This window comes from Bos taurus, chromosome 8 (genome assembly GCF_002263795.3).
Source record: "Bos taurus isolate L1 Dominette 01449 registration number 42190680 breed Hereford chromosome 8, ARS-UCD2.0, whole genome shotgun sequence".
Classification (NCBI taxonomy): Eukaryota; Metazoa; Chordata; class Mammalia; order Artiodactyla; family Bovidae; genus Bos; species Bos taurus.
The window spans coordinates 75,624,544-75,650,614 of NC_037335.1; the positions used below are offsets into that span (position 1 = coordinate 75,624,544).

Consider the following 26,071-nt stretch of genomic DNA (forward strand, 5'->3'; position numbering starts at 1 on the left):
GTATGATGCTTTTCATTGTACTATATGTAATGCAGTTGGTAGAGACCATACTGTAAATTCATTATTCTTATGTATTAAGTTAAATGTATAAACACTGCATCAAGGTAAATAAACTTTAAATTGAAGAACTCAGGTTGTTTGTGCAAGAGAAGAACTTTGTAACTGCTTATGTAGGGGCAAAGTGCAAAGATAGTATTAAGCTAGGTGTGTGGTTTTGTGGATTTTCCTCTTTGGTGTTTTGAATTTGGAGGGGGGAGGCAGCACCGCACACACAGCCTGTGGAATTATAGCTTGTGGGATCTCAGTTCCCTGACCAGAGATCAAACCCTGGCCCCCACGGTGGAAGCATGGAGTCTTAACCACTGAATTGCCAGGAAGGTTCCCGTTTTTGGAATTTTCTACAAAATTAAAACAGTACAAAGGTGGTCCAGGTGCTAAGATTTGGTACTCCCAGTGCGTGCAGGGGGCCCGGGTTCAATCTCTGGTCAGGGAACTCGATCCCACGTGCCATAACTAAGAGTTTATATGCCACAGTGAAGTACAAACATCCTGCGTGCCGCGACTAAGGCCAGCGCAGCCAAACAGATAGGTAAGGTTGTACGTCATGGACTCCCTAATTCAGAAGTGTCAGTCTTAACAGTTACAGTTCATTGTCAATAAAAGGTCTGTATTTACATAACTGAATTAAATGGGATGGTTTAAAAATCTTGAGAAAACTGCCAAGTATTGACATTTATAGTTTATATCAGGAAGATAAGTGTTTAGTAAGGTTTTTTTTTTTTTTTTGACAGTTTGCATATAAATTGGTCATTGGCCAGTTTGCTGTTCTAATATTTTGTTTGTTTTCAGAACATGTAGATTACAGGATTATTTTTGTATAGAAAAGTGGTTTCTCCTCCTTTCTGCTTTCTTTTTTAAGACTTTGGGACTGAGAAGTTTGAGGTTGTATCAGTCCTGGAACCCTTTAGTCTTCTGGGGTATTTTTGTATCTAAATTTTCTTATGATAATTTGTTTACGTCCCCTTGAGGCGTAATGTGGCTAAGACGTATTTCTTTGTTTTTCAGGTTCTAAATGGCTTCTAAGAAGTTGGGTGCAGATTTTCATGGTAAGTGGACTGTTAGATATTATGGTTTAAGTTTTGATCTGATCAGAGAATTTGAAATCACATGAGTAAATGTCCCTTTTTGGTTATTTAAATGAGCCGATTGAGAAAAATAAAGTTGTACAACAGTGTAGCATATATGCATTCCATAGAACTTCACATATAACTTTAATATTGAAGCATTTCTTCAAATAGATAGTTAAACTTTTGAGTGTCATTGTGTTTATTATACTCAAAACCAATGGAGATAGATAGGGAGCCTATCTGTTTTTGTTGTTCTTTAGCAGTATTTTGAAGTAGTTACCATGCCCTTTTCTTATTCTCTGGTCCATCTCTTCTCCAGTCAGGTGTGAACAATTCTAAGCCTTTAATTAACATTTTATAATGTTTTGATTTAGGTATTTTCCCCCCATAAAAAGAAGTAATTTACAACAAATGAGGCATGATTAGCAGGTCAATATATTACGGAAGTATTGGTAGTTGTAATGACAATTTTGGGCTTCTGTGGTGGCTCAGCAGTAAAGTATCCTCCTGCCAATGCAGGAGACACAGGTTTGATCCCTGGGTTGGGATCCCCTGGAGAAGGAAATGGCAACCCACTCCAGTATTCTTGCCTGGGAAATTCCGTGGACAGAGAGCCTGGCAGGCTACAGTCCATGCGGTGGCAGAGTTGGACAGGACTTAGCAACTAACCAACAGGAATTACAACTTTGCATTTAAAAGCTAATAGTTTATCATCTTTTTCTGAGATACAACCTTCCAAAATGAATACATTAATAAACTTTGTTATCTGCATTTGATAGGAATGGAAGTACCTAGGAAGTTAAAATTAGACCATCTTTTCATATAGTAAAAGATAAGAAACACCAGAAATATCCAGATAACACAATTATTTTAAAAGGGGTTTTAAAACTAATCTTCCATTTAAAAAATTGTCATTGTAAAAGTGATTTATTAGACTGAATGGCAACATGTATCATTATGCTCTTCTGATCTATAAAATATCACTAGCTGAGTCAGAGTAGTGCAACAGTTACTGTGGTTTTTAACTTGTTTATATATTTTATGCAACAGCTTTAATATTTTGAACCACACTGTGCATATGCTTACATACATTGCTTGCATGTTTTGTTAAATCCTTTTGGATCAGTCTTTCAAACTCTGGAATTTGTATTCTACGTAATGGGTCAGGCATCAGATCTTCTAGGTAAGCTAACTCCGTTAAGGATTATTACAGCGCTTTTTCAAAGTATTCACATGATATAGAGAGGCTGATCTTAGTTGCCTCTGGATCACCTTTTCAAGGGGAAAGAGAGGACAGAGCCAAGGAGAGAGGGAAGACCGAGGAGAGAAAAGAACAAGGAAACTCCGTTTTCATGGGAGTGAAAATATGTTGGACCTTAGTTTATTATGTATTCCAGCTAAGCAGTCTAGAGAGAAGATTATAATTCTGATCAGTGAAGATTAATTTTTAAGGACTTCCTCCTCCTCTTTACATTCCTAACCAAAATATTCAAAATACTGTTTAAATGAGACATTCTATCCAAGTAAAATTTGAGAAGATTTTCTCTCTTTGGCTTCTGCTTTAATTTGCTGAGCTCCTACTTGAATTTTGGTGGCTTTAGTTCGGTTTTTAAAATAAATAATCTTATTTTTAGATATCATGTAGTTTAGGGAATAGAAATTAAAGGAAATGAGTGGAGAATATTTAATAGGCAATCTTGTAGGCATCTGAATGCAGGAAATCAAATTCCTCCTGGCCTTACAAGGCTGAAATTAGAAACCCAGGAAACGAAGTCTACAGCTCTGTCCACCTCTCGTGCTCTTCTCTGCGGACGTGCTCCATTTTTACTCTGTTTATAGATGTGCTTTCTTGACCTACATGTGTAGAGTGCACAGGGCCAAAAACGGCCTCCCTAGTTCTGTTTGCTTCTTGATACCTGATTTTTGAACTTCAGTGGCTGGCATCATATAGCTAAAGTTTTTGTATCTCCTGGTCAAGCGAGTATCTGACTTGACACTATTTAGTTTATGAGCCTCTGAGTTGGTCCCCCCTAAGTTAGGTATTATCTGATTGGGGATTAGATAATATATGTGTGTGTGTGTGTGTGTGTGTGTATAATTCTAGGTCATTTGGAGTGTGCACAAGGAGGTAACAGCTCCTCTCATGACTGGATGTGAAAATACTTGTTTTTAAATTTAAATATTTGGGCTGACTATATCTTATACTATGCTGTCTTATAACATATTTTTTCTTCAAGTTCATGGTTTTCATCTGAGATTGAACTTCTTTCACTGACATCAATAACCATATACACCTAAATAATGGAATAAGAGATATAGTAACTTTTCAAAGACCTTTAAAAATATTTTTCTTATATTATGTAAATTGCAAAACCTTTGGCTCAGTTCAGAGCTGGCCTTTCTGAATGTCGGTCTTTAAGTTTTAATTAATTTTCCACTTGTTTTATCTGAGAAAAAGTTATTTTCCCGAAGTGAATTTTAAAGGATTTTTTAAAAACTGAACAAACAAATTACTTTTTAGTATCTGGAGAAATGCCTTGAGATTCTAATTTGAAAAAAAAAAATGCCTTTGTAATTGGGCTTAATAAAACTAAACTCCCTCCTTTGAAAGGCCAAGCTGTCATATTTATGACTGTTTTTAGCTAACTTTTAGAAATGTTTATTTTGCTCTTTGTGTAATTTTTACTAAGATATTGAATTACTTTTTCTGCTGAATGATTGAAAAAAATGTATATATTTATTTTTTGGCCACACTGTGTGGCATGTAGGATCTTAGTTCCCTAATTGAGGGAACCCGTGCCCCTGCAGTGGAAGCTGAGTCTTAACTGCTGAATTGCCAGGGAAGTCCATAGATGGTTTTAAAAGTTGATGTGTTACTGCTATTTTTTAAGTAACAATGTAATATAGAGAAGTCAACCATCCTTTAATTGTTTTCTTGTGTACATAATATGATGCCCATCTCCCCTCTTTTAAGATTTTAGCTTTTGTTTGCAACATTTTGACTATGAGGTGCCCTGGTGTGATTTTCAATGTATTTACCCTGCCTGGAGTTAGCTAAACTTCTTGATCTATGGGTTGATGTCTTTTACTACTTTTGAAAATTTGCAGCGATGATCTCCTCTCTCATTTCTTTCGCTACATATCTCTCTCTCAGCCTTTTGAGACTAATCACATGCACATTAGGCTGTTTGATATTGTCCCAGAGATCTCTTAAGACTCTGTTCCATTTTTTTTTTCTCTTTGTGTTTTAATTCTTTTAATTTCTTTTGACCTAATTTCAAATTCTTTAATTCTTTCCTCTTCTGAGTATTTTCTTCTGATTAGCATAGCCTGGCTTATGAACTATCAAAAATTTTATTCTCTCATACTGAATTTTTAGTGTTTCCATTTGTCTCTCTTTATTTCTATTTCTCTGTTGAAATTCCCCATCTGCTCACATATGTTCACCTATTCCATTAGATCCTTTAACACATTGATTACAGTTTTAAAGTTCTCTGAGAATTCCAGTACCTTTGCTATCCCTGCATTTGGGTTCTTCTTTTGATGGTGAATCACTTTCTCTTGCTTTTCTGTGTCTTATTTTTGATTTAATGCCAGACCCTGCATATTAAAAAGCTGATTTTGTAGGTTATCTTGGTTTTTGTTAGGGTATGAATAACATTTTCTTTTGACTTCTTGTCTCATAGTGATACTTACATAATTGTATGTGTGTATATGTGTGTATGTTTGTCTCTCCATTTATCTGTAGATCTGATTTTGCAACTGTTAACCTGATTTACAGCTTTAAGGTAATGATAGTTAATGGAATTGCCATTTTCACCTAATTTTAAATTTGATCTAGTCTTCTTTTTCAAAAACCTCAATTGAATGCCCAGTAAAATCTGCATTAAGCATAATCCGTTTGCTACCCTCTATTAGGAATTTCTATCCCCATGTAGAATTACTTTTTTTTTTTTTTCCAGAAAATCAGGCAGGTTACAAGATCATAAATGTATCAGCAATTTAGAAAGAAAGGAAACAGAATGAAAACTTCTCAGAATTTATCCTGAGTCATTTACACATTCAGCCTGTTTCCTTCTACCATGGCATAATGGCAAGTGGTGTGCAGAAACTGACCTTAAGGAACAACCCCTCCATCACAGACGTACTTTGTTTTTTTAAATGAAACCGAGGGTGATGGTCTCAGATGTTTTAGAAGGAGCTTCAGTAATAAAGACTGAAACTAAAAGGTACTTGGGTTGAGCCAGAAAATTGTTAGCCACAGTGCTTAATTCTCTTGGCCATGTGGTTGAGGTTTTATTGAATCTATTTAATAATAACATGTATTGAGATACAAGAGAAATTGATGTTTTTAAATAGATATTCTGATATATTGGCTAAAAATGAATAGTTCCTAAGGTATAGTTGGTTATATTTGTAAAAATACTCTTTGTAATCCTCAAAGCAACCTTATTTAGTTGTACTAATCTCTGTCCATTATTTAAAAAGTTGCTTTTTGTTGCTATCTCTTAAATCCCTTTTGCCTTTTAGCTCTAACCCCTCCTCTCAATAATCATGAAACTTCTTTAGTCATTCCCTGTTAACAAAGCCTGGGGGAGGGGGCAGGTTAGAGAATGTGTTAAATCACCCGGGCATTGGCTTTGTTGGTGAAATGAAGCTGCTTTTTAAACCAGTTACCTGCAATTGGTGCTAATAAAGGGAAATCGCAGTTGTTTCAAGGTGTTCTACATGATCTGGTCTGTCCTTAAGCCAAGACCTACTTCTGTTTATAGAATAGAAGTCGTCCGTGTGCATATACAGCACTGTCATAATTTTCTAACTGGAAGGTGTGCAGGGAAACTGAACACCTTTCTTTAAAGATATTATCTTTTTATTATCTTTCTTTAAAGATATTATCATTTGGTTCACATATCTTAAGTACTTTTTAAAATAGTCTTCCCCCCTCAACTCCCCATTACCAAACTCTGGAAGAACTATTCATTTAAGAAAATTTTGTTATATTAACGTGGATAGGTTTTCTTATATTTGTTTATCATATATGCACATAAGTATTATTATACATAGGATTTTTAAAATGTGTATGTGTCATATAATTAACCTACTTTGTGTACTTAAAATTTTCTTAAACAGAAGACTTAATTTTGTGATTATTAACTTGACTGTAAGTCTTTCCAGTGCTTCTTAGAAAATACCAGTTCCAGCTTTGTTTCCTGATTAGGGCAGTAGCTAAAGGTAGACTCTAACTTTCAGTAACTTTTGAGCACCTGTTTTCATGGAAAACAGGTAAAACTTCTTTACAAATAAAAAGAGCCTTGCTTTTGATCTCTATACTGTAAAGCATTTTAAGTGGCAGAAGGTTTTAGTGTTATAATCAGGGTTTTGTTGGCAAGCTGTGATGGTACCTGATACTTTGGGTTTTTTTGGTACCTCTGGTACATTTTTGTGACTTTCTGCAGAACCTTACAAATGTGCTTACATCTTGCATGAATATCTGTTAAAACCTTTTCATCACAAGCTTTGCCATTTTAGGTAAATCATTTTGAGTTTTAATAAATATTAAGAGAAATGTAAGACTATGTGGTCTTTATTTTCATTGAGCAGATCTCACGATCTGCTCAATGAGATTTGCTCAGTTTGATCAAAGTCTTGACCAAAGTCTTTGGTCAGGGGCAGGCAGGGAGCATAAGGAAACAAACTGTTAACAATACAGAGTGGCAAGACCTGTTTTGAGATTGAGAAGGGAGTTTTTCTTAAGCTCATTCTTAAAGAACAAGACATAATTAATCAAGTAAATAAGGGTGGGAATGTGACAGGCATTGGCACCTGAGGAAACACTTATACAAATACTACCAATATGAAAACTTATCGAGAATGTTAACAATTATGGTTGTGCCTCAGAAAAATTATTAAATCGAACACAGTTGTGGATTTAATTTACTATCTGAGTGAGAGACACTTAAGATGTTTTAATTCTAGCCAGAGGTTATATGGGAAAGAGGTAGAACCTCTCCCCCAAGGGTAGGAACAGGAGCCTTCTTTCTGTTGGAGGTTTCAGGTGTATCAGAGCAGGTGCGTCTACTGCTCTTGGGAAATGGGAATGATGACAAGATTACAAATATATCTTGACCTTGATAAGTCTTGAAATCTACGGAGTTTTTATTAAGAGAAGCCTCTTCATGGGAGATGTGTAATTGTCTTATTCTCTGTCCATGAGAATACTCAAGAAGATGTACATGTGTGAGACCCAGAAACAAGCTTTATTCTACTAGCTGCTAATATTAAAAAAGCAAAATTTATTTTATCAACTGTATTTCATTGTCCCTGATACTTCTGCCAGCATGTTAGCCCCAAACCTGATCCAGAAAAGAAAAGATGGTCTGATTCAGAGTATATACCTCGTAAGATTCATAGACAGGAACGACTTCATTTTGTCTGATCCTATCAGTAGTTATAATGTCCCATCTTTCTGTATTACTCATCTGTGATGGACAGAGAACATTTAGGGAGTTAAAAGTAGTTCAGTTGTGTATGGTTTGTGTCTCCTGATAATCCTAGTCTGATTCCTCTGGTCTTGTCTGGTTTTCCTTCCACATCTCCAAAATATCACTTTAAAATTTTTTTAGAGTAGTTCTTTGTATTAATTAAAAAATGATCCTTACTGGAGTAGAGAAATACTAGCCAAAGAGGTTCTTTTGTGGAGATTCTATCAAGATTCTGTCATCAGTTCAGCAGTATTTAATAAGTGCCTTATATGTGCTGGGCAGTACTGTAGGTTTTGAGACTACATCAGTAAATAAAACTTAAATACTTGCAAGTTACTTGTATTCCATTGGGCAAGATAGACAATAAATACAATTAAAATGAAAATTACGTAGTGTGTTAGAAGGTAATAAGTGCTATGGAGAAACATAGATAGTAATGTGAGATTACTGTGGTTAGGGTGTGGGAATAATTTTTAAAAGGATGGTCAGGGTAAGCCTCACTTAGAAAGTGACAACATTTGAGCAAAGACTTGAAGGAGGTGAAGGAGTAAGCCCTGTGACTATCTGAGGGAAGAGCATTCCAGATAGAGGGAGCAGCCAGTGCAGATTTTTTGAGGTAATTTTGACCACGTCATGGTTGAGGAATAGAGAATCACTGTGACCTGGTGCAGTAAGCCAGGAGTTGAGGGCTAGAGAGGAAATGGGCATTTGGGGAGGCCTTTTAGGTTGCTGTGAGTACTTTTGCCTTTGTGCCAAGTATGCGTGTGTGCTAAATCGCTTTAATCCTGTCCTGCTCTTTGCGACCCTATGGACTGTAGCCTGTCAGGCTCCTCTGTCCATGCCGATTCTCCAGGCAAGAAAACGAGTAGGTTGCCATGCCCTCCTCCAGGGGATCTTCCCAACCAAAGTAAAATCAAATAGCCTCAAGTGGGAGTTTTTCCTTAGATATCTAGGGTCAGGAGAAGGTAAGCAGTCAGAGAAGGAACTCTGTAACTTCTAGTCTTAGGATAGCATAAATTAATGTTGTATCCTAGACATAAGATTATACAAAAACAAATAATAAGTTCTTTGCTGATATTTTCTACTTTATTTTTGATTGTAGGGACTTTCAGTTACCTTGATGATGTCCCATTTAAGATAGGAGACAAATTCAAAACACCAGCTAAAGTTGGTCTTCCTATTGGCTTCTCCTTGCCTGATTGTTTGCAGGTTGTCAGAGAAGTACAGGTAAGTGGTAATTTTTAGTTAAAGTTTAGTACATTTAAAATTTTAAGGAGTAAGAATTTGATGTATAGTGCAAGAGAAAAAACAATCTTCTAGCTCTTATTTATGTTTCTGATAGCTCCTGTTATTGCTTGGTTCACGTTGTCTCTCACACACAGGCATGCACATGTGCACAACCCCCCAACACCTTTGTATATGTTTATATATCTCTTACAGATCTTGTATAATCTGTTAGGTTGTATGTTCCTGAGGTTCTGTACCTTGCCCAAAACAAATTCCTATTGCTCGTCTGACTTGCTTCTTCTCCTCTTTCCTTCTATAAATGTGCTCATTACCTTCTTGGTCACTCAAGTTATATAATATTTTCTCTCTGCTGTGTCTTCCCTTTGCCATTCAGTTTATTCCTTACCTTAGTTTTTCACCTGGGCTATTTCAGTAGTCTCTTCAATGGGCTCCTCTGCTTACAGAGAAGCTTACAGAATTTTCCTTCTATTTTTCATATTGTTTCTAGAATAATATTCCTGAATATAAAAACTTACAATGATTGACCAACCCTTACTGAATCAAGTCTAGACATAAGATAATGGTCGAGTACCTTAGCTTATCATCTCCTCCGTAGTCCCTCCAAACCAGGATACTAGTGGTTTGTCGAATGTACTATATGTACTATTTGTCTGTATCATGCTTTTCTCATGAGTGGTTATATCCGCTTGAAACAGTCTCCTCTTCTCACCATACTGAAAGTGGTCTGCCTGTTAAAAATCTATTTATTCTTCTCGACTGTGCTTAAATGCCATTCCCTTAATAGCTCCTTTTTCAGTCCTTGCATCTTTAAAGCTCAGTTATATATAAGTGTATAAAATTACATCTTGAAAGCAGCAAATGCCCCCATGCTATGTGACTTCCTACACTTACTGAATGCCTGCTTTTGAGGGACACTCTGCTGTGGCTGAGGATAGAGACAAATGCCTTACACTGTCCTCGAGGAGCTTATAGTTTAGAGAAGAAGTTATATGGAAAAACAGAAGGGTACTCTACTCACCCAAATACTTATTCCTGTGACTTTAGATTTTTAAAATACAACCTCTTGGCAAAGACGGGGAATTTACTAAAGCATTACCATGTTACTGTAAAGTGGATTTGGGAGAAAAAAAAGATTTGGGAATTCCCTGGCAATCCAGTTAGGTTAGGATTATTCTGTGTTTTCACTGCTGAGCACCTGGGTTTGATCCCTGGTTGGGGAACTAAGATCCTGTAAGTGGCATGGCACAGCTAAAAAAATAATAACAAAAACTTTGTTTTTTGTTCTAGTTTTTGTAGGGAATAATCATAGTGGGAGAACTTATTAAATTTTTAAATAATAGCTTTATTGATAAATCACATACCCACAAAATTTTCCCTTTTAAGGTATGCAAATAAGTGGAGTCTTTTTATTATTATATTTGGAGTTGTATAACCATTACCACCATCTGATTCCAGAACATTTTTATCACCCCGAAAAGAAATCCAGTGTACATTAGTAGTCACTCCCTATTTTCCCCCTCCCATCAAACCCTGGCAACCGCTAAATCTGTCTTCATGAATTTGTCTATTCTGGAATATCATATAAATGGAATAACACAATATTTAGTCTTTTATATATGACAGTATATAAATATATATGTGATAGGTTTATTTTATGTAACATGATGTTTTCAAGTTTTACCCATTCATTTTTATAGCTGAATAATTCCATTGTGTTGATATACCACAGTTTGTTTATCCATTCATCAGGTGATAGACTTTTTTTTTTGGTCATACTGAGCAGCATGTGGGATCTTATTTCCCTGACCAGGCATTGAACCTGTGCTCCCTGCAGTGGAAGCTAGGAGTCTTAACCATTGGACCTCCAGCGAAGTCCACCGTTGATAGACATTTTTGATGGTTTCCAGTTTTTTGGCTTTTAGGAACAATACTGCTGTGAATATTTGTATACAGGTTTTTGTACAGACATATGCTTTCAGTTTTCTTGGGTATGTACATAGGAGTGGAATTGCTGGATCATATATTAACTGTGTTTTACCATTTGAGGAATTGCCAGACTGTTTTCCAAAGTGGCCATACCAGTTTATAACCTTGCCTACACTGCATGAAGTTTCCAGTTTCTGCATATCCTTGCCAACTTTTGTTATCATCTGTCTTTTTGGTTATATATATCCTTATGGGTATGCAGTGGTTTCATGGTTTTTTTTCTTTTTGGCCTCATGGTGTGGCATGTGGGCCTAGTTTCCTGACCAGGGATCAAACCTGCATCTCCTGCAGTGGAAGCAGTGTGTCTTAACCACCGGACTGCTAGGGGAGTCCCTCTTTCATGGTGGTTTTGATGTACATTTCCCTAGTTTCAGGTAATGTTGAGTATCTTACATGTTTTTGTATACTGAATTGATCCTCCTTTTGTATGGAGAATTTATTGGGCCTGAAGAGATGGCAATTTCCCATATGAAGTTTTACCTTGTTCTGTTTGCCTGGTGGCTTTTTTATTGGCAACAACAAATATTGAGTAAATAGTACCCTGTGTGCAGGACATTATTAGCAATATGATTTAAATAACACCTGCAGTGTATTTCAGTAGTTCTCATTATTCACTGCCTCATGGAATCATTCAGAAAATTTGTTTAGAATCCCACATTTGTTGCCGTTGTAGGCTTTGCTGGGAATTTTCTATTTGAGCTGCGTGAAGCCCTAATGAGTGCCTGGTTCTTTGCCTGCCATACTCACAGTGCCCACTAATGACAAAAGAGGAGATCAAGGCTCCAAGCTCCATTCCTGTGTGGGCTAGCTGCAGTGTTTTTGTTCTGTAAGTGCAGCTAGCTCCCTTAAACTTGGGCTGCTTCGGGTCTCCGGGAGGCAGTTAGGCTGTGGTATTGGTGCTGCTCCCTCTCCATCCAGAAAGGAATCAGACCTAGAGCCCTAAACAGGTCTGAAGCTTCATGTAACTTTTCATATTTGCCCTTGGGTTTCAGATTAAAAGTCATCAAAGTGAGTCAGTAAATCATATGGAGACCTTGCACCCAGGCCCAAAAAGTTTTCATTGAAAATGAAACAGTACTGGCGGCCACAGTAGTGGAGGGTGGCCCTTAGTGTCACAGCTTAGAGCAGACTCTGGTTCACTGATTTCATGGGCTGGAATTGCCATGTAATAGCTGTGTAATCTTATAAGATTGTTAAAAGGATTAAATAAAATAGTGCATTTATAATGCTTACTCTGATTCCTAGTACTCCATAAATATTCGATGCTGTTATTATTATTGTGCACTCAAAAATCACATTTTTTTCACTATAATAATTCTATTTTTTTCTGTTTTTTATTTGTTTTTTTTTTACTATGTTCCAAGTATTCTACATTACTTTGGTAACTTAAAAAAAAACTCAAGGTTTTATTACAGAGGGAAGAAATTTCCAGTTCCTTTCGGGAGTAAAACTTCAGAGACCTGTGTTCACAGGCAGTGGGAAGTTGGTCACGCCTGTTTTTGGTGGGGGAAACCAGTTGCAAAATTGGATTTCCTCCCTAGTTAGAAGCAGCAATCTTTGGCCAGTGTTTTCTCATTGTTCCATTAGAGGTAGAAAGGAAACCCTGTGATACCCCAAGTCTTTTTCGGAGGCCCAGTAACTGACTCAGGAGTGTGTAAATGAACTTCTGGATATGTGCATTTCCAGGCTTCTGTTGTGTTGTTTGCAGCTGAAAGGTTTAGGGATGAAACCTACTTTCTTGCACTGTGTTTTTTCTATTCTGAGACTCTTGTCGTGGTAGGCCTCTTTCCTCTCTTTACTCTTATTGTGTCTCCAGACACACTGTTTGATGCCTTAGGTGAACACCAGAGGTTTTTACTCCTGTTTAGGTGAATTTTGTATAATATAATAGGTAATTTTTTCCAAGTATACAAATGAAAATTTTATAAATTGATCTATACTTGATACTTGAAGCTGCAAGTGGAAACAGTGATGATTTTATTTTCTTGGGCTCTAAAATCACTGTGGACAGTGACTGCAGCCATGAAATTAAAAGACGCTCCTTAGAAGAAAAGCTATGACCCATGTAGACTGCATATGAAAAGGCAGAGACATCACTTTGCTGACAAAGGTCTATACAGTCAAAGCTATAGTTTTTCCAAGTCAGGTACGGATGTGAGAGTTGGACCATAAAGAAGGCTGAGTGCTGAAGAACTGATGCTGAAGAATTGATGCTTTTGAATTGTAGCACTGAAACTCTTGAGAGTACCCTGGACAGCAGAGAGATCAAACCAGTCAATCCTAAAGGCAATCCACCCTGAATGTTCATTGGAAGAACTGATGGCTGAAGCTGAAGCGCCAGTACTTTGGCCACCTGCTGCAAAGAGCCGACTCTTTGGAAAAGACCCTCATGCTGGGAGAGAAAGATTGAAGGCAGGAGGAGAAGAGGGTGACGGAGGAGGACATGGTTTGATGGTGTCACTGACTCTACAAACATAAATTTGACCAAATTCTGAAGATAGTGAAGGACAGGGAAACCTGGTGTACTGAAGTCCATGGGATTGCAAAGAGTCAGACATGACTTAGTGACTGAACAATGCTTAAAGCTATTAAGGAACCTTGAAGTGAATTTTTGTTCAGTTTACACTGTAAAATCTTTTTGTAGAAAATTGAGGTAACATTGATTTATAACTTTGTGGAAGTTTCATGTATACAGCATTTTGTTTTGACTTGGGTATACACTGCAGCATCCTTACCTCCAGAATTTAGTTTCCATCTCTCACTACACTGTTGACCTTCTGTACTCAATTTTTGTCCCTCGGCTCATAACTAATCTGTTTTCTCTCTGTGTTCTTTTTTTGTTTTGTATGCTTGTGTGTATATACATGTGGACTCATGAAGTATATATCTTTCACCTTCTGACTTACTTCACTTAGTATAATGCCATCAAGGTCTGTCCATGTTGCAGATGACAAAATTTCATCTTTCTTTTTTAAATTTCATATTGTTTGTGTTGTGTGTGTGTGTATTGCACACACATATGTACGTACATAAACACACACCCCTCCCCCACATCTTCTTTATCCATTCATCCACTGATGGGCATGTAGATTGTATCTGTATCTTGGTACTGTGAATAGTGATGAACACAGGAGTGCCTTTATCTTTTTGAATTGGTCTTTGTGTCTTCTTGGAATTGCTGGATTATTTGGTAATTCTTTTGAGAAGTTTCCATACTGTTTTCCACAGTGGCTGTGCCAATTTACTCCCACCAACAATATGTATGAAGATTCCCTTTACTCCACGTTCTCTCCAACACTTGTTATTTCTTGCCTTTTTGATAACAGGCATTTTAATGGGCGTGAGGTGATACCTTATTGTGGTTTTGATTTGCATTTCTCTAATAATTAGTGATGTTGAACATCTTTTCATGTGCCTCTGACCATCTGTATGGCTTCTTTGGAAGATTCTACTCAGATCCTCTGGCCATATTTTTATGAGGTGGTTTGTTTTTGTTGAGTTTGCACTGTAAAAATCTTAATTTGAATATGTCTAGATTTCTTAATAAGCACTTTTCCTACAGTTAGAGTACAATCTGTTCATTGTAATTTGGTAGTGTTTTAGAGCATAGAATATATTGTCATACTGCCTGGGTTCAGATCCAGGCTCTATCATTTAGCAGCGTCATGAACTTGAGCATAGCCGTTGTAATGTTGAGAAAATCTAGAGAGCTAATACCTAAAAAGTGTTTAGAATCATGCATGGCACCTTGTAAGTGCTTCTTAAATACTAGGGCCAGTTGTTATATTGAGCACAAAGGACATTGTGTTAGATAACAGAGATCTTAAGAGGGTCTAAAGCCCAGTTGCTGCCCACAAGAGGCTTGTGATAGTGTTGGGCAGATGTTTTAGAGAAAGATTTCATATGGTCACATGTGCTCAGCATCAAATGGTAGAGACAGATACTATGTAAGAGTTCAGAGGAAGGAATGGGCCATCGGGAAAGCCTCATAAGAGGAGGTGGTTGAGTTCTGCCTGAGCCACCAGTGAAGAAGTCTAGGAAGGGAAATGGCCTGAGGGGAGAGAAGCAAAGGAAGCAGCAAGGTACATATGACCTGGGTATATGATTAGAGATGGTGGGAGCTCTTTCTCATTAATTTCTATATGTAACCAGGGAGCAAAGTCGGATTAAATCTTACAAGCTTAGAAAGTCTTAGTTTTCCTGAGGCGGGATCCTCCCATACATCTTAAATGCTGCCTCGTCCAGTTCCTTCGTGCCAGGGTGAGAAAGAAATGAATTCAGTGGGGGAGGGATGGCCACCTGGGTTCACACCTTTCTCTGATATATTTTTGCAGTATGACTTCTCCTTGGAAAAGAAAACCATTGAGTGGGCTGAGGATATTAAGAAGATCCAAGAAGCCCAGTGGGAAGCAGAGCGGAAGGCTGAGGAAGCAGAAGCTACAGTGAATTCCAAGAGTGGCCCAGAGGGTGACAGCAAGATGAGCTTCTCCAAGACTCACGGTGCAGCCGCCATGCCACCTCCTATTAACCCCATCCTTGCCAGCTTACAGCACAACAGCATCCTCACCCCCACTCGGGTCAGCAGCAGTGCCACGAAACAGAAAGTTCTCAGCCCGCCCCACACAAAGGCAGACTTCAACCCTGCTGACTTCGAGTGTGAAGAAGATCCGTTTGATAATCTGGAGTTAAAAACTATTGATGAGAAGGAAGAGCTGAGAAACATTCTGGTGGGAACCAGTGGACCCATCATGGCCCAGTTATTGGACAGTAACTTGCCTCGAGGCGGCTCTGGGTCTGTGCTACAGGAGGAGGAGGTCCTGGCCTCCCTGGAGCGGGCCACCCTAGATTTCAAGCCTCTTCACAAACCCAATGGCTTTGTAACCTTACCACAGCTGGGCAACTGTGAAAAGATGTCGCTGTCTTCCAAAGTGTCCCTCCCCCCCATTCCTGCAGTGAGCAATATCAAGTCCTTGTCCTTCCCCAAACTTGACTCTGATGACAGCAGTCAGAAGACACCCAAGATGGCAAGCACTTTCCATAGCACATCCTGCCTCCGCAGTGGCACGTTCTGGAATTTCCTAAAGCCTTCCACCCAAAGCAGTGCCAGTGAGCTCAATGGGCATCCTACCCTTGGGCTTTCAGCTTTGAACTTGGACAGTGGCACAGAGGTGCCAACCCTGACCCCTCCCCAGACGCCTTCCCTGTCTGTCTTGTCTGTGTGCACAGAAGAATCAGCACCTCCAAATACACGTCCCACGGTAAGCCTTTTAAACGCCCTGTATTAAAACTCCACAAATTTCTAAATCCTGCCTAGCAGTTGCCACCCTCACATTCTTCTTTTCAAGATTAGGGACGGATGGGGCATGACCAAATTGACCTTGATTACATTAAGTACATGTAGTTCTGGTTATTTTTCTGAGGACAAGGATTATTAGCTTTGCACTTAACCTGGTAATGATTTTTTCCTCCCTGTATCTTTTTAATCTTTTTCTTCAAAAAGATAATGTGTAGCATGTGAATGATGTTTTCCCGCCTGTTTTCCATGCTGCCGTGTCTTGTGTTTGCATTTTTTAAAGGTTTGCTCTCTTTGTGCCTTTTTACTTTTTCCTATTAACTTTTTTTTTTAACACTTACTTGGTACTCCTTATTTTATCTTCTCCCTACTTCCCTCTCCTCCCTCCTCCCATCTCATTCTGCCCTAAAGTTGGCTCCTATGTGTTTGACTGATTTGGGGTTATGTTTCTTTAAACTAGGTGGTACTTTAGTAACTGGGAAAGTTTGAGCCAAAGGTTGAAATTTGCCATTTTTAAACCTGTGGATTTTAATACTGCAATTACTTTTTTCCTTCTTTTTTGGCTTACTACTAAGAATTATGTAATTTTCTCCAAAGGGAGGGAGAGGGGAAGATTGGAACAGATTTAGTGTTGAAGGGTGGATTGATAGAAAAATTGTAACTTGTGTCATCTTGAGTTTGGCCACCTGATGCGAAGAACTGACTCATTGGAAAGGATCCTGATACTGGGAAAGATTGAAGGCAGGAGGAGAGGGGAACAACAGAGGATGAGATGGTTGGATGGCATCACCGACTCAATGGACATGAGTTTGAGCAAGCTCTGGGTGTTGCTGATGGACAGGGAGGCCTGGCGTGCTACAGTCCATGGGGTCGCAAAGAGTTGGACACGACTCAGCGACTGAGCTGAACTGTATCATCTTGAAGGAAATCTGATTTGGTCACACAGAGAAGTTGCATATACAGGGAGGTTACTTTATGTGGTTGTTGCAGCAGCACAGAATAATACGTTATTGTATTATAGAATAGAAATCATAGAAGTCCAAGATTTTGTTATACCAGTTCAGATTTTTAAATAACAGCATATCAAGGCGGTATTTAGAGTCAAAAAGGAGCCTGATTATATTGGTCGGATATCTCTGAAACCATAATCAGCCTGCTCTTAGCTGGTAGAAAAGATGAGCTTTGGCCTGCCTTAGAAAGAGTGCAGGTTCCCAGCGGTAACGTTCTTGATAAGTGATTGTTTCTGTGTGAGTGCTTCCATTGTCAGAGAGCTTACTGCTGCCTGTAAATGTCCATGGACCTTGGCCCAGAAAACTCAGTAGAGTGCATAAACATCTCTTGTTTTTGTTTAGTCGCTCAGTCATGTCTACCTCTTTGCGACCCCAAGGACTGTAGCTCACCAGGCTCCTCAAGTCCATGGGATTTCCCAGGCAAGAATACTGGAGTGGATTGCTATTTCCTTCTCCAGGGGATCTTCCTGACCCAGGGATATCTTCTGCATTGGCAGGTGGATTCTTTACTGTTGAAGTCCCCAGTGAAGCCTGTAACATCTCTTAGCATGGGCCTTATCCTAATTCGCCCTGGTTTGTGGTTGGGCTCTAGTCAGCAGGATACTCCTCTCTGCTCCCTAATTCATTGCATGCTTTAGAGAAATTAAAAACACTCCAGAAGGTTAGGGATCCTTAGCCACCACCATCTCCCACCCTCACCCCCATCTAACTTAAGAGTGTTAAAGTGAACCATTGAGAGACCAAAGCCGGTGAACTAATTACAGAAGGTATTTCTCAAACCAGAACACTCATCATTCTTTGACACATCTGATTGTGCAGTTTGTTTTGGGCCCATCCATTTTAGGGTAGTAGGGTCCCTGCTTCATCCCGGTCTGGGGATTTGCTGCCCTATGGGGGCAGCTTTAAACAGACTTGGAGTTGTGGTGATCTTTTAAGGAAGCCGAGGTCCTTACTCCTAGGGAGCAAAGCCTAGTTCCATCCTAGGCTTTGTTCTAGGATGGCTTTCTATCTTAGTGAGTCTTTGAAGCCGCTAGTTGGAACCTTTCCTGGTGAGAGAAGCACTTCTCTTCAAGACAGTGACTGGAGGTAGGGGGTGATGGTTGTCAGCTGGCCCGTATACATCCTTCACATGGGAACTCCCAGGGAATTTCCAGAATTTAGTTCTTGTCATCTATTTCAGGCCCAGGGTTCGGGTCTCATTTTTCAGATTTTCATGTGTCATTGTTTGTATAAACTAATGTTAGCAGTTGAGAACTCCAGGGGTTATCTTGAGAGGAACAGTCCTGTGATGCGCCCTTACTCTGTGCAGCACAGAGCTGCCTGCTCTAGCCCTCATCAGTGTCTCTGCCCCGCTGTGGCTCAGCCCCGCCAGAGGCCTTGCTCTGCTCACAGGTTAGGCTCATCTGCCATCGGGTTCTCTTTCTCTAGGTATGGCTGTATATTCTCCACTCTGTCAGGTAAACTTCAGTGAAACATTTGCCTTCTTCCTTGTACTTGAGTTCTCAGTTTACTTCCTGTAGCCAGGAAGGATACGAGAAGTGCCAGTGCACTCTTAAATTGTATTTCAAATGATTTCTGATAATATATAATCTCTTAGCTTTTTGGTGCTTGAATCTGTTGATCATTTCTCATGTTGCCATTGTTTTAATACTTAGAGAGTCACTCTCCATCTCTAGATTAAAAAAAGGAGAGGCTTCCCTTGCGGTCCAGTGGTTAGGAATTGGCACTTCCATTGCCATGGCCCTGGGTTCCATTCCTGGACAGGACTAAGATCCCACAAGTCACATGGCACAGCCAAAAAACAAAATAGGAAAAAAATAGAAAGCTTTGAAAAAGAAAGACACAAAGAAGAACTGAAACATTTTAAAAAATAAAAAATGAATTTATTTTTATCAAAGTAATACAAGAATATTTTAATGAAACCAAGTAGCATTTAAAAGGCTTGTATTGAAAAAGAGTAGTTTCCTGCCTCACTTCTCCCTGATTCGTTTTGCTTCCCATAGTCAGGTACTTTTAACTCTTCAAACTGTTTATACTGGGATTTATCTCTATTTTTAAATTGGATGCTTACATTGCATTTTCTAAATTTATTAATTTTAGACAAGTTTATACTTCCTGTTACAGTAAGTTGAGGATTTAGCCCTTATAGTAGGCTTTGCTCCACCTTCTTGTATCTTTCATCATATTTATATCACAAGTTTTGGTTCAGTTAATGTTAGTTAATATTATGATTGGGATGGTATACTGTGGTGGTGATGAGGATTTTCTTGGTAGCTTTTATTTCTTATAGTTTAACTGCCCCATTAAAAATTGTATAATTTCTTTATGCCTGTTGCTAGTTCTGTCCAAATGCTCCAAGAGTGTCAAAAGACCTAGTGATAATTTTCTCATTCAAATACATTCAATTTTGTTGGTTAACCTATTGTTTTTGAATCCTTGAATATCCAAAAATGTCTAAATTTTATCCTCGTGTGTGAATAATAGTTTGGCTCAATTTAGATTTCTTAGTTGAAGATCATTTTTCTTAAAAAATTTTTAAGACGTTACTCCCTTAAAAACAAAAAAAAAACTTCCAGGGACTTCCTGGTGGTCCACTGGTTAAGAATTTGCCTGCCAACAGGGGGACATGAGTTCAGTCCCTGGTTGGGAAGATTCCACATGCCTTGGAGCAGCTAAGCCCGGGTGCCAAAGCTGTGCTCTGGAGCCCGGGAGCTGCAACTCCTGAAGCCTGCGCACCTAGAGCCGTGCTCCGCAACACCAGAAGCCACCGTCATGGAAGCCTGTGCACCACAGCTAGAGGGTAGCCCCAGCTTGATGCAACTAGAGAAAAGTGCACACACAGCAGTGAAAACCCCATGCAGCCATAAATAAATAAAAATTAAAAACAGAAAGCTCTCAAATTGAAGTACAAGCACCTCTGATTTCTAGCAGTACTGTGCCATTCGGATTTCTTCCCCTACTCCCAAAGCTTTAGGGATCCTTTTTTCATTTCTGGAGATTTGACATTTACCAGTGTAAATGTCACTTATTGTGCTCATCTTCACTTATTGTGCTTGACCCTCCTGGATCCTTTCAAGCAAAGGCTCAGCTCAGTTTTCAAAATCTGGTTGTTGTGGTTTGTTTTTGGTGTTATACTTTTCTGTTTTCTCTGTTCTTCCTATAAGCTGGATGTTGGACCTCCTTGGCTGTTTTTCTAATTTGCTATCTCTTTTCTCTCTTGACTTTATGTTTTACTATCTGAAACGTATCCTTGACTATCATACCATTTTTTAAAAATCTCATAATCTTTTAAATAAAAGCTTTATTTTAAATTTCCAAGTGCTTTGTCTTTTCTCTCTTCTGGTTTGGTCTTATGTCCTTGGCTTTGGCTTTCTGTTCACTTTTAAGAGTGAATCACTAAAAGAAAAACAGTCAAAATGGGGGGAATATGTATGTTGGGGTGCGCCTGCTGGTTGTTAAGACTGACTAGTTAGTTGGCTTTGAAGTGAAAGTTACTCAGTTGTGTCTGATTCTTTGTGACTCCATGGACTGTAGCCTGACTTCCATGGCTCCTCGGTCCATGGAATTCTCCAGGCAAGAATACTGGACTGGGTTGCCATTCCCTTCTCCAGGGGATCTTCCCGATCCAGGGATTGAACGTGGGTCTCCTGCATTGCAGGCAGATTTTACCATCTGAGCCACCAGAGAAGGCTTTGAAGAAAGTCAAAGTGAGGTCGCTCAGTTGTTACCGACTCTTTGCGACCCCACGGACTGTAGCCTACCAGCCTCCTCCATCCATGGGATTTTCCAGGCCAGAGTACTAGAGTGGGCCGCCATTTCCTTCTCCAGGGGATCTTCCTGACCCAGGGATCGAACCCGAATCTCCCTCTGCCTGTCCCTCAGGCAGACGCTTTACTGTCTGAGCCACCAGGGCTTTGAAGGGAGCTCTGTAAAACATCAACATATGAAGATCTTGGGGGCTATTAAAGTTTATCTAAGAATTCTGCTTGAAGGCTGAAGAAAGTGAGGATACTGAAAGAGGCTTACTCAATCCCGTTTTGGTTCTTATACCTCATTCTGCCATATGCTGTGCCTGGTGTCCTCAGTCCTTTTTGGTATTGATTCCGATTTTCTAGAGTAAACCTTGGATCTCTGCAGAAGGTGGGTTGGGGAAGGTCTGCCTGAGGGTTTTCTGCTATCACTGCCTTCGTACTTAGCCTTACCCCAACAGTACCTGGTGCTTCCACACGCTGAAACCTTCTCAGGGGTCTCCTGCTGGACTGACTCTCCATCTCCCACTTTAACTTCACTGTTTCTGCCAGTTATTCTGCCTCCGTTAGCACTCCACCTTCTAAAATTTCATTGAAATACATTGTCCTCTGTTATGCCTTCTTTTTCTAAGGTTAATACAGTTTTATTATCATTTTAGTAGATTTTGGAAGGTAGAATCAATGTATCAGGGCCCAGGCTTTTCTAGCTGGCTCAGTGGTAAAGAATTCGCCTGCCAGTGCAGGAGACGCAGGAGATGCAGGTTCAATCCCTGGGTTGAGAAGATCCCTTAGAGGAGAAAATGGCAACCCGTTGTGGAAAATTCTGAGGACAGAGAAGCCTGGCGAGCTACAGTCCTTGGGTCACAGAGAGTTGATTATGACTGAGCCACTGAGCACACAGACACGCATATCAGGGCTGTGTAAGTTTCAAGCTCAGAGCCAGGCTTCCAGCATTCAGAACTGCAAGTGACATTGTACCTAACGTCTGAGAGCTCCTTCTTGTGTGAGAAGTACTGTGCCAGCAATACGAACAAGATGCTGTTTGGCTATTGGTATTTTCAGGCCCAGGCAGAGCCTGCCCCTAAAAAGACAGAGTCTTGGGGCCTGCAAAGTGGCCAGACTGGTGTGCTCCAGTTCCCATGCCCTGTCGTGACTCTTGTAACCTGATGACTGAGCCCCAGGACTGTACTGCCTGGAGTGTGCTCTGGTGAGAGGGTTCAGCAGACACTGCAGGCTTTGAGGCTTCTTGGCTTCCCCCAGCTGACTTGGAGGAGAGTATCTGGTTATAGCTATAGAATTTTGAACATGCTTCTAGGATAAGCAGGCTTCTTTCCTCCTCTCTTTCTCTCCCCCACCCCCCCAAAAAAGGAGAGGGTTAAATAAAATTTTCTTGGATGATTTTTCCTGGTTCTTGGGAGATGAGCCAAGTTGTCAGAGAGCTTTTCCCAAGGTGGTTCTGTCCTTCAGTCTGGGAGTGAGCTGCCTTTTTGCCTTGGGGCTGATTATTATCAGAAGTGGTGGTAGGGTTTAAGTCTGGGAGTCTGTCCAGTCAGGCTGGGGGCCGGTGGTAGGAGTAGGCCGCCTATAGCCAGTGCAGTAGAGGCTGGGCCTGGGACCATGTTCCAGTCCTTGAGGGTACAGCCTGGAGGGGTGGTAGTCTTCAGCCTTGCTTTTGAAGGACAGTAGCTGTTGCAGGGAATCAAAGCACAGTACACGGTGTGGGGCAGAAGGGCAGTGCCCTCAGAGCATGGGAGCCCTGAGCTGGCCGTCTACCCAGCCCAGTGATAGATGTGACGACGACACTGGGACGTGATGGACATGGTTACTGGGACAGTCAATTCCGGAGTGAGGGGGTTTGAGATTAATGATCCCTCTAGTACTCAGTTACGGCAGTTTAGGAAAGGGATAATGGAGCCCTGGAGAGAAGTCATAGCAGCCAGCAAGGTGCTACCAAAGGCGCTTTTCAGAACTTCGTTCTCCACTGCAAACCCAGGGGATTTGGGCAGGAAAGGGCATGTGCTTTCATGGAGCTTCCTCACTCTGCAAGGCGGGATGAGGTCAGAGGACAGCCACACTTGCAGGTGTCTTCCCAACTTTTCTGTCCCTCAGCTGGAGCTCCCGTACCCCTCTTTGTTCTTCCTCAGGACGTCTGGCCAGAAATCTGACCCTTTCTTGCAGGCAGGTTACTTGACTGGAGGTTTGATTAGGTCAGGATTGATAAACCCCTGGATTGGGCCACTTCGGTGACTTGTCTTCTGGGGCCTGGGTCTGTCTTCTTGCCTTAATCCTTTGTTTCTTTCCCACTAGGTCACACCTCCTAATTTCTCCGTGTCACAAGTGCCCAACACTCCCAGCTGTCCCCAGGCTCACTCTGAACTGCAGGCGCTGTCCCCCAGTGAGCGGCACTGTGTGGAGACAGTGGTCAACATGGGCTACTCATACGAGTGTGTCTTGAGAGCCATGAAGAAGAAAGGAGAGAATATCGAGCAGGTGAGTGGTTAGCCAGCCACAGGGCCAGGGGCAGGGGAGAGGTCCCCGATCTCGGGAGCTGGAAGTGTCCTGCCTCTGTCCTAGAGTCCCTCACTCACAGCACCATTGTCTTTTCCTGTGATTAGGGAGGGCGGGCAGGACTCAGGGGGGGCTTTGTTGGGGGTTTCCAGCAGCGCTTGTGTTTTGGGGGCTGCTTTGGGACCTGGGCTGAGGGACAGACTTGGGAGTCCTGGAGTTGAGGACTACCCTATCCAGTTACCCCCTTCTCTGCTTCTCCTGAGGCAGTGGCAGAATAGGCTTGAGGTATGGTTAGATGTCTTCTTCCACAAATGTCTATCCTGTCAGAAGCACCCAGGCAGTTCTAATCTAGGGTACTGGAGCCCTAAGCCTTGGGGGCACTTTCTGACTTGGGTGGTTTCTTAGGAGAATATCCTGCCCAGGCTATGGGGTTGACGTCAGTTGGGAGATGTGAGTCAGCTGTGACAGGAACTCTTTTGAAGACTGTCAATGCATATTTAGAAGGGTGTGTCTGTCAGCAAATAGTCACTGAGGTCCTGCTGTGTTGGACACAGTTCAAGGTACAAAGTCAAGTCCTATCCAGGATGTAACAGTCAAGGTGGGGAGCAGACGTGTTGATCTGTGTAAGACTTTTGGGAAGCACAGAAAACAGTGGTAGTAGGTGCTAAACTCTTTGTTTTCTTAGATTCTCGACTATCTCTTTGCACATGGACAGCTCTGTGAGAAGGGCTTCGACCCTCTTTTGGTGGAAGAGGCTCTGGAAATGCAGCAGTGTTCAGAGGAAAAGGTAGGCGCCTCCATGCTTCATGGGAACCCTCTGGAAAGAAGGGACAAAGCAGTCTGTCTTGGGGGCACTCCTGTTCCACAGCCTTCATCCCTCCCGTTGACTGTAGGCAGAACTAGTTGGAGCAAGAATCTCCCGTGTCCAGACAGGCATGTGGATGTTTGGCTCACATGGAAGTATCAGGTTGAAGACCGTCAAAGATCCCAGGGAAGGGATGGAAAAAAATGACTTGGGCAAAAGCCATACTTTCGGATGATGGGGGAGATGGCTAGTCATTTTGCCTAGGCTGGAGCTTCTAGGTGGGAGCATGGATGTGGATGGTGGGACCTGAATGAAGGTCGGTAAGATTTGGGTCCTGGCTGTGGCATCAACCTGTCTTCCTCCATGGCCCTCCTCTGCTTGCTCAGGGACCTGAGAGGCTCCGGCAAGGATGCCCTCCCGAGCAGCCCCTTAGGCGTGTATTTTGCCGCTCAGCTGTACTATGTGGCCAGAACCCTTTCTTGAATCTGTATTCTCTTACTTCTCTTTAGATGATGGAATTTCTTCAGTTAATGAGCAAATTTAAGGAAATGGGCTTTGAACTGAAAGATATTAAGGAAGCTCTGCTATTACACAACAACGACCAGGACAGTGCTCTGGAAGACCTCATGGCTCGGGCGGGAGCCAGCTGAGATGAGGCCCTGCCACCGCCCTGCCACAGAACCACCCCTGCAGGAGGCCCTGAGGAGCCCACCTGTGGGGAAGGAGAAGGGGCACACTTCCGGATTTTCTTTTGGGGGTGGAAGGTCAGGTGTGGAGACTGTGCTTGCCAAGTCTCTACAAGCCTAGGTCCTGAGCTGGGGAGAAAGTGGGTAAGATTTGGGCATGCACATGCCCCCAGAACTGTCCTGGCTCCTTCCATATTAAAAGTATTTGTATCCTGAGAAGTGTCCTTCCCGCCTTGGCCCTCCAGATTGACTTCTCTGGTCTTTTTGGGATTTGTATGGCTTCAGCCGAAACCTGGCCCAGCTGCCAGAAGGAGCTGGGGAGGAGGAGGTGGTGGGGCCAGACTCAGTGCTGCTTCGGGGCTAGATGTTCCCTCGTCCGCAAGAGTGGGCTGACCTCTAATCCAAGTTGAGTGCAATTGAAAGGTTCTTCCAGGGTTTTGTTTTTTCCCCTTTTAACAATGTCACTTAGTGTGACACTGGTTCTGCAGTGTCTCTGAGGTGCAGAGAATGCCCTTTACCCCTTGGGGCCCTGAGTTTGCCTTTTCTGCCAGGCAGTTACCACACTTCCCTGCCCCAGCCTGTTTCTTTTGGCCTGGTTTGGACTACAATCTTCTGCTACCCAGGATTTTAGAGCCCCCAACTCTAGGAAGCAGTCGTCAGTTTAAGGAATCATTTGTCCCTTCCCAGCACATCAAGCAGGGAAAAAGCAGGCCATGATTTAGTCCCCCAGCACTAACTCCACCTCAGTTCTCCCTGGAGAACAGCCTCTCCCTCCGGCCCCTGCTCTAGGACGACACAACGAATAACACCTAGTCATAGAAATCAGTCTCTTTGGTTTGTTTTGTATTATGTTGTACATCATTAAAGATCTAAATACAAAGGATATACAGTCTTGATGAATCTAAAGTAATTTGCTAACTATTTTGATTCTTCAGAGAGAACTACTAATAAAAATCTAAAAGGTATATCCTGTTGTGATGATTTATTGCCAAGGAATGTTTCGCTGCAGGGTGGAGGTTAGTGAGTGGTAAGCGGATTTGCTGGGGATGGAACAGAAGCTAACCATTTTGTGTCATTTCACTCCTTTCTTCCAATTCTTAGGCCTGTGGAACCCAGGTTTTTGGTTTGCAAAGGCAGGCCTAGATACAAGGGTCTGTTTAAACCTGACCTAGCTCGG

At 41.1% G+C, this 26,071-nt stretch overlaps 1 protein-coding gene across 7 annotated transcripts in view; it reads left to right on the forward strand.

The window, feature by feature from the left end:
• Window positions 1–25,859, forward strand: part of UBAP1 (ubiquitin associated protein 1) — a 69,967-nt gene extending 44,108 nt beyond the window's left edge. For 4 of the 7 annotated variants that reach the window (XM_059889092.1, XM_024995715.2, XM_059889093.1 and 1 more), the window contains 5 exons: window positions 1,066–1,106; window positions 15,178–16,101; window positions 23,203–23,385; window positions 24,089–24,190; window positions 24,718–25,859. In XM_059889092.1, the coding sequence (XP_059745075.1) occupies window positions 1,066–1,106; window positions 15,178–16,101; window positions 23,203–23,385; window positions 24,089–24,190; window positions 24,718–24,858 (1,391 nt within the window). In that variant the 3' untranslated portion in view covers window positions 24,859–25,859. 7 annotated transcript variants of the gene reach the window in all.
• The last annotated feature ends 212 nt before the right edge of the window (window positions 25,860–26,071 follow it).